Here is a 14,541-nt window from a genome sequence, read left to right as displayed (position 1 = left end):
CCTCTCTCAACAGAATGCTCGCCAAGAATTTAACAATGTGAATTTGATAAGTATGTAAAACTATGAGCTGATTAGCTTAACTTGTCTAATGATGAAGTAACGCCCAACAAAAGATCCAATTGCCATCCCATTCAGAGTTGAGCCCCTTCCTCCAAAAAAATAAGTAATGCTACCTGGTTTAGAATATTTAGAAAATTTTGTAATTCTTCTTTTGCAAGGTAAAACCAGAGAATATTGTATAGTTGTCATTGACATAATATATGCATAGACTCACAAATATTATAGATATTGTCATGTATGTTATCTAGTACTACTGTGGACTGAGTTGAAGATCATCTAACATTTTCATCAAGGTAGAAAGATAAAATCCTTGGATATACATGAAATCCCATGGGTTGTAGGCAACTATTTATCTTGCAGATAAAACATAATTACCTATAGATTTTCTACAAAACTCCACTGCTGTACCTTCTTCTATAAGTTGGCATATATACATTTGGTAGCCTTCCATATTTAAGATTCCATCCACAAAACTAGTTTAAACATCAATCTGATTGATAGGGAGAGCAACAGCTTTGTCTCCTGACCAGTCAATCTCTTTCTAAAAAGTTCAATTTTCATCTTGATCTTATTCTTAGAAAGAAAGTATAGTGACCTAGTTTAGAGTGGTACTTTCAGTATCATTTTAGCCAGTCTATTGCAAAGACTAAAAGTTAAATCATAACATTTTCAATAATATAGTTTTACTTGGGACTGATATGACCTTATATGTCATGCTGGCCACCCATGAAAGTGGCAATATAATACCATTAAAATTTCAGTCTTCCTTAGTTATGATTGAAATATGTCGTGTATATTGTTCAAAAAATATGGTTTCATGATGAGCACCTGTAGTTATTTGTGAGTTAACTGAGATAGTTAATATGCATGCATGTTGAGTTTGCCACCATAAACTCGTACCAGAAATATTTAAGGGTGTTATAGAATTGGACAATATCATGAGACAAGATGGATCATAATGGTTACATTCATTGCATGGCAACTAGTTGAGTATGCATTATTGATTCTGCTATCAGAACATGCATATTTGGTTCTTCATTATTCATTTTTAATATTTATCCATGTCGTCTGTTTGGGTAAGGGTGTGCCCCTCAAAATATCACTACTTGTATCCACCAAAGGCAATATGTGGCAACTATTATTGTGGCTATTAGTTTGAAAAAGTAAAAGATTACCTAATATTGATTCAGCCCACCCACCCCCGTATAAGCATGTGCTCATCAGCTAATGATGATTATTGTGCTGGTCATACAATTCATAAGGAGCAGATTGTAGTTATCTAAGGAGGTTGTACATCCTCGTTTGTTGGGTCATACCTGCTAGCTGGCTGTGAGAATCCTAGGATGAATTGCTGCCCTTTTTTGAGGATTTCTCTCACTGATTGGTAGTGCCTAGCTTTTGTGAGTGCGGAATACTCAATTTTGGAGTGGACTTTGTGATGGGCGTGGCCACGTGAGCTTTAGTGATGATACTATCTACTGTTATAAGTGCATCGGCTTCAAACATAGCCATTTTAAGACCTGCACATGTTTATTTTCATTTATCAGCCTAACATATTCTTCTTCCAGTGTGTTGTGGTGATGTTTGGGTGTGCTAGGAGGTGGTATTTCAGCTTATGTTCATTTGTGATGTGTTGGGTGTAAATTGGTTGAGTTTTCCAGGTGATTTCCTTGCTGTCCAGACCTGTTGCAGTGTGTTACAGTTGATATCAGACCTGCAACTTACTTAATTTTCATCTATTGTATACTTTGTTGGGTTCTTGATTTCCTTGATTATCCATGTTATTCAACTTATTATGGAGCAGCAGCAGTTATATGAGTCATGTTGCTTTCGATATATCATCATAAAACACTGGATGATAATTCCGCCAGTGGACTTGATCATTTCTCATTGATGAATTTACTCACCCCGCTGAACAAGTGGATAACATTGGATTTGCTCACCCCACTAAACAAGTGGAATCATTGTATTCACTTATCCCACTGAATAAGTGGTGAGTTATGAAGTTGTTACCAACTGAATAAGTGGTGAGTTTGTAATTGTACTCCACTAAATAAGCATGAGGTGCTTGTTTTTTCTATTGTACTATACACTCCGCTGAATAAATGTGAAGCATCTTTCTTTTCATTTGCATTTCAACTGCAAAGATGTAAGGATTGGACGGTTAGCCACCAAGTGTATTTCCTTTCTAGCTGCAGCATTCTAGTTAATTGTTTAGTCCTGAACACTGTATGCTCTCACCTTGCCCATCTCAGGAACTGGGTGATCAGAAAGTGGAAAGGACGTTGCTTTGTATCTCATTTTAGTTGAAGTAATTTTCAAAAAAAAATTAGGGGTGTTTATTACATGAATGCTTTATCATATGAATAGTTGAAATATTCTTTTTTTTTCAATTTTGAAAAAAAATTAGCTGTCATCCACTATTGTCCCTTAAATACCCTGCCATACTGAAAATGCACCCCCTGTTTCCTGCCATCCCAGAAACAAACCCCCCATTTCCTGCCATCCTCATCCATAAAACTTGGTGGAACAAAGAAAAATACTCAAGAGAAGCCCTTGGGAACATGGACAGTGATAGAAAATTTGCAGTTGACAATGACATCTTGGCAAGATAATTTCTCTTGGTTTCAACAAATTTACTGGTAAAAACTGTATGCTGAGCTGCTTTTCAAACTAGGAAGATTTATAATTACTTCCAAACTGCATTTGCTAGTTCATATTATCCCCAAAATATCATATGAATTCAAAGGAATATTGTTTTGTTAACGAGATTTAGGGAATAAAATGTTCTTTGCAGTAAGTATTATGACATATTTTCTTGCTTTCTTCTTATAACATTCCTGTTGAAATGTGGCGACTGATCAGCAAAGTACTGTACACTCAGCACATATCCTTGCCGGGGTCCGGGGCCGGGCCAAGCCCCAGGCTGGGGTTCGGGGGCAGCAGCCGCCGAGAAAAGCGGGGGTTCGGGGCGGGAGCCTGCGAGAAAAAAAATTTTGGGTATTTTTTTTTTATGAAAACTGACATTGTAATAAAACCCTAAAAAGGCCAACTTTGTTTTTGCCCTAAAAACGCATGTTATAAGCAGCTGGGATGCTTAAGGCATTGTAAGGTTGATGTACTGTTTTTGCTGGATAATAAGAAAGATTGGACGACTGTGTATGGTGGACGTAACCCATTCTGGGTGAACCACGTTAAATCTTTGTGTTATCTGTGTCCTGTTTTATTTCTTTATCTTTTGTATTTAAATCTGCATATAATTGTTAGTTCATATTTGCTTTGGATCTGCTTGAAACCCTAACAATTCCTAGAGAGAAATCATATTTCATCCTACGTTGCAAAATAAGCACAAACACAAATGCCTTGTATGCATGCAAATATTTGAAATGCATAATATGTCAGATGAACACACATTCTGCTTACCTACATTCTGCAAAAGTAAATACTGTTGTACAGAAATAGTATTCAAGTTTAAAAAATAACAAACAAAAAAATTAGTTTGTATATGGTCTTTGCTAATTAAGAACAAGAGAAGAAACACTTCAACGAATTAAGATAAATTACCTCAAATTAGGTATCATTTGGTATATTCCCATTCCCCAAGTTCAAGTAAAATATTTTGTTTAAAGGAATGAATTTTGGATAAAACACAGATTCAATTCACAATGCATTAACCTCGCTAAAATTTGACTTTCTAGTGCTTTTATAAAGAAATTAAGAATCAATGACCACATAAACTTTAAATAATTATTCATTGCTCAAACATTAATCAGACATCCATGGGAATTTGAGATGTGCAAAATGCAAGATAAAAGGCATGGAGAATATATCCCACCTTGAACAATGGCTCAACTTTATCATAGTAAATTTTCCTTGCATGACCATTACCAGAGCAAGGATTGAGAATGACAAGAAAAGACTTTCTTGGCTGACGAATCATTGTTGCATCTGAAACTGAGTCAACTGCAACACTTGCATCGCCTTTTGTTCCAACCAAAATTCGAGTACAATTCACATAGCATCCTTGTTTTTCCAAAAAACTTTTCCATTCTGCTAATTTTCCTTTATCTTGGACAGTGAAATCGAGACAACAATGCCGCCTTCTAGCAATACCAAATAATGCTGGAACCCACTTTGTGTGAAATGTTGTATAGGAATGAATAAAAACCTGAAATATATTAAAATCACAAGATACCTGCATAATTGCAGTTCACGCTCTTAGCATTCATAGAACAAATAACACATTATTAATGCAAGCTATAGTTACTTGCCAACCACTGTTTCTTAGTGTTAAATCTGAAGTAGAAAGAAATATTATATCACTTAAATGATAAAAACATTAAACAAGAGACATGGATATGATTTCCCTATTATCATAGAATTATAACCCTTTGTTTCCTTTACTGCTTAGCACATTATTTGCTACACACCACCTCTGAAAACTAATCAGAAGTCTACTATTACATAGATTACCGAGTTTGAAAAAATCTTAAGTATAGACAAAAACTGAAACCTGTTGCACTACTGTGATGCCACTGTTGTAGATGGCATTTCTGCTGTTATAATTCAATTCTGGAGCTGCTAGTTAAAGCGGTGACCAATAGCATAGTTGAAATCTATTTTTTCTTGGATAATATCAACAAAAACAATATCACAAAAAATTAAATGCAAAAATTGGAAATAAACATTCTATAATCAAATAGCATCTCCAATTAGAACATTAAACAAACATGAGGCTTCAAAAGAAGAAACTTCTTGCATCGAGCCACGTTTTCCAAAAAATACTGTAAATAATGCTATTATGTCTTACGGAAAATACCCTACGTTACCCCAAGTTTCCGGGACGGCAATTTTTTTTGCCAAATTTGGGGACGGGGGGGGACGGCAAAGGGGACAGGTATATAAAATATATAGGAAAATTCTAAATGTTCATATGAAAACATGGATAAAGCATGCATCTATACATTATATTCATATGAAAACATGGATATAGCATGTGTATGATACTATGAAAACATTTTAGAATGCAAGCATCGAACATACAACATTATCAATATACTCAATACTCAATATGCACTCATAATTCAGAATTTCAATTCATTCACATTGTCAATATGCATATCATAATAGATATTAAAGAAATAACATTCAAAATGCCCAAAGGCCACACTGCTGCCATATTGTTTCATTGTCAATTGCGATATGGAAATCAAAAGAGTACTAAGTAAATACTAAAAAGAAAAGTATAATATTTATTATTTAATATTTTATTATTTAATTTATTTTCTATTTATAAATTTTAAAATTTATAATATGAATTGATTTAAAATTATAAATATTTGATATGAATTAATAAATTTAATGTTGCCTTTTAATTTTTGATAGAGGGCCCATGTTAGAAAAATAATAAAATATAGATAGTCGTATTTTACTATTTTGATTTCATAACTATTCAAATTCAATAATAAAAAAATTGATAGTCGTTTTTTAAATTTTTTCAATATAGAGGGCCCATGTTAGAAAAATAAAATAAAAATTGAAACTACGACTATTTTTTTTAATATTTTTCCCTAGCTCTAGATGTGGGGGACGTCTAGCCGTCCCCAATCCGTCCCCAGCTGTCCCCAATCCGTCCCCAGCCGTCCCTAGCCGTCCCCCCGTTTCGGGGACGTCCCCTCAAAATTCTGACAATTTGGGGACGGGGGGGGACGTCCCATGGCCGTCCCCAAGTCCCTAAAACGTCCCCAAGACTAGGACGGGGGTTTTTCAGGTAGGGGCCCGGGTTTCGTAGAAAATACCTTAAGGCCAAAGTTTCGACAGTCTTCGTAACTTCTTTGTAAAATAAGTTTCACTGACTAATTCAAGCAAACAAATCCCCAAGGGCAGCAAAGGCACTGCTCTTTGCCAAGAACTAATCTTCTACCAACTATTCCATCTACTTTAACCATTTTGCCGTTGAGTTTCACATCTCCTTTTACATGTGAAACAATCTTAATGTTTCCAAATTAAATGAGGTTAGGTACAACAGGAAAGTAATTTACAACTAACAAACAGATATTGCAAAAGACTGTATACTTGAGAGTTTTTTCTTACATATTGTAGATGGCATTATCACTCATCCTAATTATGTCAATTATCACTAAAAGGCATGACCTTGTGCAAACTTTTGACAATTCTAGCCAAAGGTTGCCAAATAGATTTGACCAAAAGGATGAAGAAAAATATTTCAGAGAACTTTCTAGGATTAAGCAACAAGTCTTAATAGAGCAGAACCTCCAAAGAGTTGCAATTATGATACTAAACATATCAGAAAAGACAATCACTTTCCTATTTATTGAAGTTTATATGAGCCAGGTTCTTATTAAGGCCTTTGACAATCATTACTTCAGGTGGCTATCAAGAGAGCCTTAACACCAGAACCATCCATGCTAAAGAACAAATTCTCATCACAGCCAAAATCACCCATTACTAGACCTCAAAAGGAAAAGTTCTAGAAAGGGCATTTCAACTCACAATCTCAAAAGACTACACACAGCCAAATGTAGAAAAGACGACGGATGATAACACAAGGAATGAACTTTGAAGGAAGATTGTGTATCTTATAGAAATTCATGGGAACCTGATCACAAATGTCTGGGAAAGGGCCAAGTCCAATTAATTCAAATTGAAATTGTATCTAATAAAGAAGATGAACTTGAAAAACCAAAGCTATATAATGCCATAGAGGAGCAAATCATTGTGCATGACTTGTGGATGGTAGCAACAGCACCATTGCAACAATTTTAGGAGCACCGCAATATCACCCATTCAAGGTTATGAATATGGGGTGTCATCCAAGCAATGAGTAATGATGTTGATAACAATGGGGCTACTGACGACTTCATTGATGAAGGCTTGGTGGCTAAAACAGGGTTGAAAGTAGAAAGCTTTGTTTGGTTCAATGTCATTGTGGCTAATGAATTCACAATTCCATGCACCAAGATTATGCTAAACTAAAACTATCCCTTGATGGCTACAATGTATGCAATGATTTTTGTGTTGTGGTATTAGGGGAAGCAAATATGATTATTAGAGTACAATGGTTGCATTCCCTTGGAGAATTATCAATCCATGGAATTGAAATTCAAATCTCAAGGGAAAGATATGGTTCATAAAGGTATTTCTAAGGGGTCACCATGAGTGATAACAATCCATAAGGGACAAGTTGCAAAGGCAGAAACCTGTTTGGTGACAAAGGCATGCACCTTGCTTCATCTTCTAGTAAGCACTGTGTACCATGCTAATATTCGAACCACCACAAATGAAGCACCAACATAGACTCTAAATAATCTATCAATAATTACCCATGGACGATCTTTCACCACCATAGATGATATCCTTCATGAAGCTTTTTGTCTTCAAGGAGTTCCTGGAGAAACCCAAGCAACGTTTCCTTCTCACAAATTTTCATGCATAATCCAAATGAGCTCAAAAAGCCCTTTTACATTCATCCAAATCCCAACACCCCTTTATGAAGTCTAATGTTTAATAAAATAAAATGTTTTCCCTTTTTTCTCAACATGGACACTCATTCCAAGAAAGCTAAAGTCACATTTTAAAATATTAAATAAACACTTAAGTGTATTATAAAGTCAAAACATTACAACAAGTATTTCTTCAAAAGAAACCAGCTGACTTGCGGAAAGCATCGCGGAGACACCAGATCTAGAAATTGAGTGTCAAAATGAAACTGGTGCCACATGATGAAGACGGTGCATAAACGGTGACTTGCTAAAAATAGCCATGGGATCCAAGAAGTGTGGGGCACAAACTAAGTGGCCAAAAACACTTCTAGAAGCATCACCGTGAATCTCACTAACAACAAAGCTCAATGTCATAAATAGAAATGCTAAAAGAACAGTTCCAATGTCTCCAAGAAAAGTGGAATTCCCTAAACACCCACATTAGCCTACGAGAACCCTAGAAATAGGTTGATGGTCCCCAAATAACTAGGCTTAGAGAGGGGGCATTATAGTCCTCCCTCCCTAGAATTGCTTGTCCCCAAGCAATTACAAATCTGGATGCTGCAATATTCGCTCACTCTCCCAAGTATCTTCCTCAATCGACAAATTTTTCCACTTCACTAAGTACTCTTTGATAGTCCTCCTTAGAGTACATTCCCTATAATCAATGATGGCCTTTGGAATAGAATCAGTTTTCCTTCCTCAACCAGTGGTGGCAACTTGGAAGAGGGAACTACATTATACCCCAACACCTTTGAGGCAAGATACATGAAAAACATTATGCACCTTGCTACCTACCAGTAGCTCCAACTCATAAGCTACTTCTCCAATCCTCTTGGAGAACTTGAATGCGCCCAAAATTGTGGCTTCAACTTCTCTAGTCCACTCTTCTTGAGTGAACTACCTGTAAGGCTGCAGCCTCAATTAAAACATGTCACCAACCTCAAAGGTTTGCACAATGCAAGCTGATCTACATACAATATCTGCTGATGATGAGCTTGCTGCAAGTTGGCTTTCAAGGATTTCATTATATCCTGACTCTACTGTAATAAATCCATGACTTTTGGCACCCTACTATCTCCAAACAACGAGTCAATGAAGTTGGGAGCTTCATATCCATACAAAGAGACAAATGGTGACATCTTAATTGACATGGGGTAGCTAGATTTATAGCAATACTCACCAAGGTGCAACCATCTCACCCACGCCTTCTGCTGCCTTGAAATGTAATTACAAAGATACCCTTCCACCCACTTGTTTACAATTTCAGTCTATCCATCTGTCTATAGGTGATAATTGGTACTAGGAGTAAGCTAAGTCTCACCCAATCTGAAATTTCCTACCAAAATAAGCTCAAGAACTTTTGTCCCTATCACTTATAATGTTCTTGGGCAATCCATCCAATCTAAGTATCTCTCGGAAAAACAAATCTTCTACTTGTACTACTATGAACACTATTGAAATAGAAAAGAAATGAGAAAATTTGGTTAATATATCCACCACAACAAGGATGCAATCCTTACCTTGCACCCTCGATAGCCCTTGTAATAAAATACAACAAAATACTTTCCCCATTTTTTGACTGGGAATAGGTAGGGCCTGAAATAAACCAGTTGGATAAGTATGTTCATTTTTATTTTGCTGACATATGGGACACTCCTGAACATACTTCATTCTTAAGTCCTTTCCACATAAACCTTTCTCAAACAATCCTGTATGTCTTAAGAAACCCCAAGTGACCAGCCATAGGAGTATCATGAAAAGATCTCATAACCTTCACCGTAAACTTTGAAATGGGTACCAAATAATTATATCTTTGTAAATGATAAGCTCATTGATTACTGCATACTTGTTATCCTATATAGTGTCCTCAATGATGCAAGTAGCCCAAGAGTGCTTAGCATACTTTGCTCATATCAACTCTTTCCAATTTGTTGTAATCTCCACTAAAGAGCATAAATGCGGTCTCCTAGATAAAGCATTAGCCACAATGTTTCTCTTCTCTTAGACATAAGAAATGCCAAAGTTGTAAGCTTAAAGCTTACATACCCATTTATGTTGTCTATCATTTAAATGTTTCAGATTCAGGAAGTACTTAAGACTTTTGTGGTCGGTTTTAACAATGAACTTACCTACCACAAGATATGGTCTGAACTTGGCCAAGGCATGCATAGTGGCCAGCATCTCCTTATCTAATTATCATATATAGAGTAACTCCTCTCAGCACTCCTTAGTTTCCTGCTTTCAAATGAGATGGGATGCTTAGCCTGCATCAAGACAGCACCTATTCTTTCTCTCTAAGCATCACACTCAAGCTCAAAAGGCTTGGAAAAATCAGAAAAAGCAAGAATTGGGCATGAACTAATAATTTTCATAAACTAATCAAAGCATTGTTGTGCTGCATTAGACCACACAAAGGCCCCCTTGTTGGTCAAAACAGTAAGTGGGGCAACCATTTGTGAAAATCCCTTAACAAACCTCCTATAGAATCTGTTGATGTGTTTTTAGGACACCTCGAACACAAAATAAAATACTAGGTATTCTATCCTCTCTTGAACAAGGAAACATTGAATGCTAAGCTTTGTGATCAAACAAGGTGACCCCAAGGTTTACAATGCGAATGATCGACTTTAAATTAGGGATAGCCTCAGGGTATAGATGTGATATGCTGGTTCACACAAAGGGACCTACACGATTGTTCTAGGATTCTATCAATTCCTTTTCCTCAAAATAACTTATGATTTTGCAATAAGGCACTCTAACTAATTCTATGAAAGTGTTTTGAAATAAAATGCAAAAGGGATAAAGTTTAGGAGTCTAATCTATCTCTAACAATGTAAGAAACTATTGGTGGCTCAATGAAACCAAATCAAACTTTGCTTCACCATTAGAAAAAACTACACAAAGATGATGCAATCTTCTAAGAAAATATAAACGATTTTCAAATTGCCCACACACATAAACACCGAAGACAATTGAAATCAATGAGCATAAAGCAACTAAAATCTAACCCATGCACTGCAATTTGCAATCAACAAATTCCAAATGGTATGAACATGTAGGTTTCACCATGAATCAACAACAATATCTTCCATCCAACTAAGTAACTTGATGTGAATAACTCTTAATCTAACTTTAGAAATAAGAAACCATGCTAACACCCAAAACAACACGTAGACTCACCAAGCTTCAAGGAGTTTGTATTTATTGTGGCAGTATCTCAGCAACACGTAGTCTCTTGCTACAAATGAAATGAGCAAAGTCTTAGATAGAGCTCTCATTACAAATGAGGGCCAAGATTGATTTGAAATCCACAGCCAAGATAATTCAAAACAACCCTAATTAGGGTTAGTTATAACTAACTACCTAATCACCGAACTTTTATTAAATGCCAACCTATGGAAAATACACACCCTCCTTGGCACAAAATGCAAGGAGCAAAAGCAAATAGGAAAATTCCATGCCATCTAGGACTGTAACAAGCTATCATCTAGGAGAATGTTCCCCTTATCCTTTTCCTTGATGGCAAATGCAATGAATTTGGACATGATGTTAAGACTGCATTTCTTCATGGTGACATACAAGAAGAATTGTATATGTAGCAACCTGAAGGTTTTGAAGGAGAAGGGCATAAAAACTTATTTTGCAAATTGAGGAGAAACTTGTATGGACTCAAACAAGCTCCATGACAATGGTATCTCATGTTCAATTCCTTTGTGGCTGAGCAACACTTCACTAGGTGTGAATTTGATCCGTGTGTTTATTACAAAGTGTTGGGAAATGGTGAGTTTGTCTATTGTTGTTATACATTGATGATATGCGAGTGACCGGCACTAAGTATGAATGTTGTTAGTAATCTAAAACAACAATTAGCTCACAAGTTTGCAATGAAGGATTTGGGAGCAGAGAAGAGGATTCTTGGAATGACAATAATCAGGGATAGGCAGAAAAGACAGATCAGATTATCACAAGAAAAATACATTAATTAGGTCTTGGATTTGTTTAACATGAAGGGTGCAAAGGCTGAAAGCACACCACTTGCTGACCACTTTGACTTATCCTATGAGATGTGTCCCAAGACACACAAAGATCAAGAGTATATGAAAGGAATTCCTTACTCATCCACTGTTGGGAGCCTCAAGTATGCGATGGTATGCACTAGACCCGACATTGCTCATGCAGTGGGAGTAGTCAATAGATACATGAGCAATCTGGGTAAAACTCATTGGCAAAATGTTAAGTGAATTTTGTGATATTTGAAGGGCACTTTTGACTATGTTTTGTGCTTTGAAAGAGATGCACAACTGCAAGGTTTCGTTGATTCAGATATGGCCGGTAATTTGGAAAAATGGAGATCAACTACCAGTTACGTTTTTACATTTGTTGGGTCAGTGATCAGCTGGGTTTCTAGATTGCAACAAGTGGTTGCACTCTCAGCTACTGAAGCCGAATACACTGCTCTCACTGAAGGTGCTAAGGAAATGATATGGTTGCAGAGTTTATTGGGTGAATTGGGATGCAAACAACTTGATTTTACTCTCTTTTGTAATAGCAACAGTGCTATTCATTTGGCCAAGAATGCAGCATTCCACAATTGAACAAAGTGTATTGAGCTGAGATATCATTTCATCCAAAGTATTCTTGAAAAGGGGCAAACTGAAAGTCGAAAGGATACATTCAAAGGTGAATCCAGCTGATGCATTGATGAAGATAGTTTCAAGGAAGAAGCTTGAGTTTTGCAAGGCTTCTCTTGGCATTGTCAAGATGTGACAATATGCCTGGAAAAGAGGGAGAACATCTTTGAGCGACTTTCTTTACAGTAGTGGTTGGACTTCAAGTGGGAGATTGTTGGATCATGAAGTCCAATGGTCAGACTCTTTCATCTTATCATTTGTTTCCCTCCATCGGTTGTCCATTGGTATTCCTTTGGATTGATGAGAATGGATAATGTAATTATTATTGTTTTGCTGATGCAGCAAGTTGCTGTAAATGTAATTGGAAGAACAGAAGTAATAAACAGAGATTTCCCCTGCGTTTCCCGTGGATGTAGCCATTACGGTGGACCACATATAGCTGGTGTTCTGTGTGCATTATTTGTTTATCTTGCATTTGTTATAAATGGTTTTGTAGTTGTTTATCTGCCCTTTTTATCAACAGAATCTAGAGACTAAGGAAATGCATTGCAAACTTAAGTCCTTCCCCCACCCCCTGAAATCACATGTTAAAGTTTTGTTTCAAAGAAAGGTATTTTAGTGGCTCCCATCATTTCTATATTAGCTCTGCAGTGTGCCAAGGAAATACGACAGCAGTTTTTTGAGCTGTTATCCAATAGCATAGGGCGAATCCTCTTGCCAGACATGCAAAGGAGGAACCATTGCAAAATTATACTTTGTAGGACTGAGGTAATTCCTCTAGATATACTTTGTAATCTCAAGATTACTATGATTGCCTAGACTCCAGTGATTGATGTATTTTCCCTGCTAGAAAATCTTCCACAGCCGAACTTTGAACTGGAGCATTCTAATAAATGTCAGCTGGCATTTGATAGATAGCCTCAAGAAAACAAATTAAAAAATCAGATAATTGTTTAAAAAGTTGTTCAACAGAGGCTAATATTTGACTAACTCGTGTTTGAAGTTAAAGGGTTTTTATTACTTTGGACGAAAAGGATTAAGTTTTGATCAAAATGGGTGCCTCTAAAGAAAGCTGTCGCTACGAATGTACAAAATTGGGCACCCAATCCTGGTAGACATGTGAAGATCCTAAAGCTACTTACTAGTCATGCAATAATCTATTCAGTAGCACAATAGCCAACCTAAATCTAGCCATCGCTTCATTGTTGCATTTTCAAATAAGAATGAACTAGTCAGCTTTTGCAAACAAAGAAACAAATCAGAATTGCATAAATACAAGAAAGAAAGAAAAAAGTAAACCAGGATGCTTATATAATTATGGCATATGGAGGCTTACACTCAGAATATCTTCGAGTCTGAGATGATTCGAATCCAGTATAAGTGAATTCTTAGTCAGGATAGCTCTACTGGGTACTCTACTTTTCCCACAAATAACCTTGTCCTCGAATAGAATCTTCTCTTCCTTTTCATGAATTTGTTTGATTGCTCTTCTTCTGTTCGCTGTTTTGCTGTTGTGCTCTCTCTTCATTTTCATCTTCATAAGACCCCAGCCATGCATTTCACGTTCCATGCAATCCATACCCACCTTAATTCCTGTGTTTGCGCGAATGACATTGGTACTTCAATAAATGTCTAGTTGCCTGTCTTAAAATTTTCTCATTCATCAATCTTTTTCTTCCATACCTATCATGTTTTTAGCAAAAAAATAATAATAATAATAATGGTAAATATAAGGCACGCGACAAGAAATGAATTATACTAAATCGATTCAAATTAGGATTTTACACGGTTACAATTTCCTAAGATATAAAAAACATAGGAAAGTTATCAAATAAAAAAATAATAATAATAATTAATTATAATTTGGAGATGGGTAGTCTAAAAAATAGCTATTTGAAGAGCCAAGGCTTCACAAAATTGTTGGCTACTTAATCAAGGTTCATAATAGAAGAGTCAACATCGAAAAGAACTTGAAAATGGTTAAAGATTTGACTCTCAATCTTTTAGATTGATGGTCTCGTGGATGTTATCAAAATTACTTCATTCATTCATTCATATTATTTTCCAATTGATATTATATTAGTAGGCAACTAAAGAAACGAGGTTCAAGAAGGAGGTTTCACATTTCTATTGTATTGATCAAGAAGAGTTTGATTAATAGGAGAATTTAGCTATTAAAAATATTAAACTAATGATATTATTGTCAAATATCAATCGCATAGTCTTTGAGTCAAACTCATTGGCCCACGAACCCATCATTCATGAAAATGAATGGTCCACATAGCATCCATCGCATCTAAGTGATGCTCATAGAGGTGAGCATTGGAGCTTCTTAAGAGTCATCC

General features: G+C 36.1%; 1 protein-coding gene across 1 annotated transcript in view; it reads right to left on the bottom strand.

Annotated features, from left to right (window-relative positions):
• The window catches only part of LOC131046026 (sphingoid long-chain bases kinase 1), a 165,244-nt gene extending 151,369 nt beyond the window's left edge, over positions 1-13,875 (bottom strand). The window contains exons 1-2 of the mRNA XM_057979670.2: positions 13,533-13,875; positions 3,896-4,255 (exon numbers count right to left, since the gene is read on the bottom strand). Of these exons, the coding sequence (XP_057835653.2) occupies positions 3,896-4,255; positions 13,533-13,775 (603 nt within the window). The 5' untranslated portion in view covers positions 13,776-13,875. The remainder of the gene's footprint in view (positions 1-3,895; positions 4,256-13,532) is intronic.
• Between the last annotated feature and the right edge of the window lie 666 nt (positions 13,876-14,541).

This window comes from Cryptomeria japonica, chromosome 3 (assembly GCF_030272615.1).
Source record: "Cryptomeria japonica chromosome 3, Sugi_1.0, whole genome shotgun sequence".
Classification (NCBI taxonomy): domain Eukaryota; kingdom Viridiplantae; phylum Streptophyta; class Pinopsida; order Cupressales; family Cupressaceae; genus Cryptomeria; species Cryptomeria japonica.
Note: the sequence above shows the minus strand (reverse complement) of the source record. Positions and strands in the feature narration are given on the sequence as shown.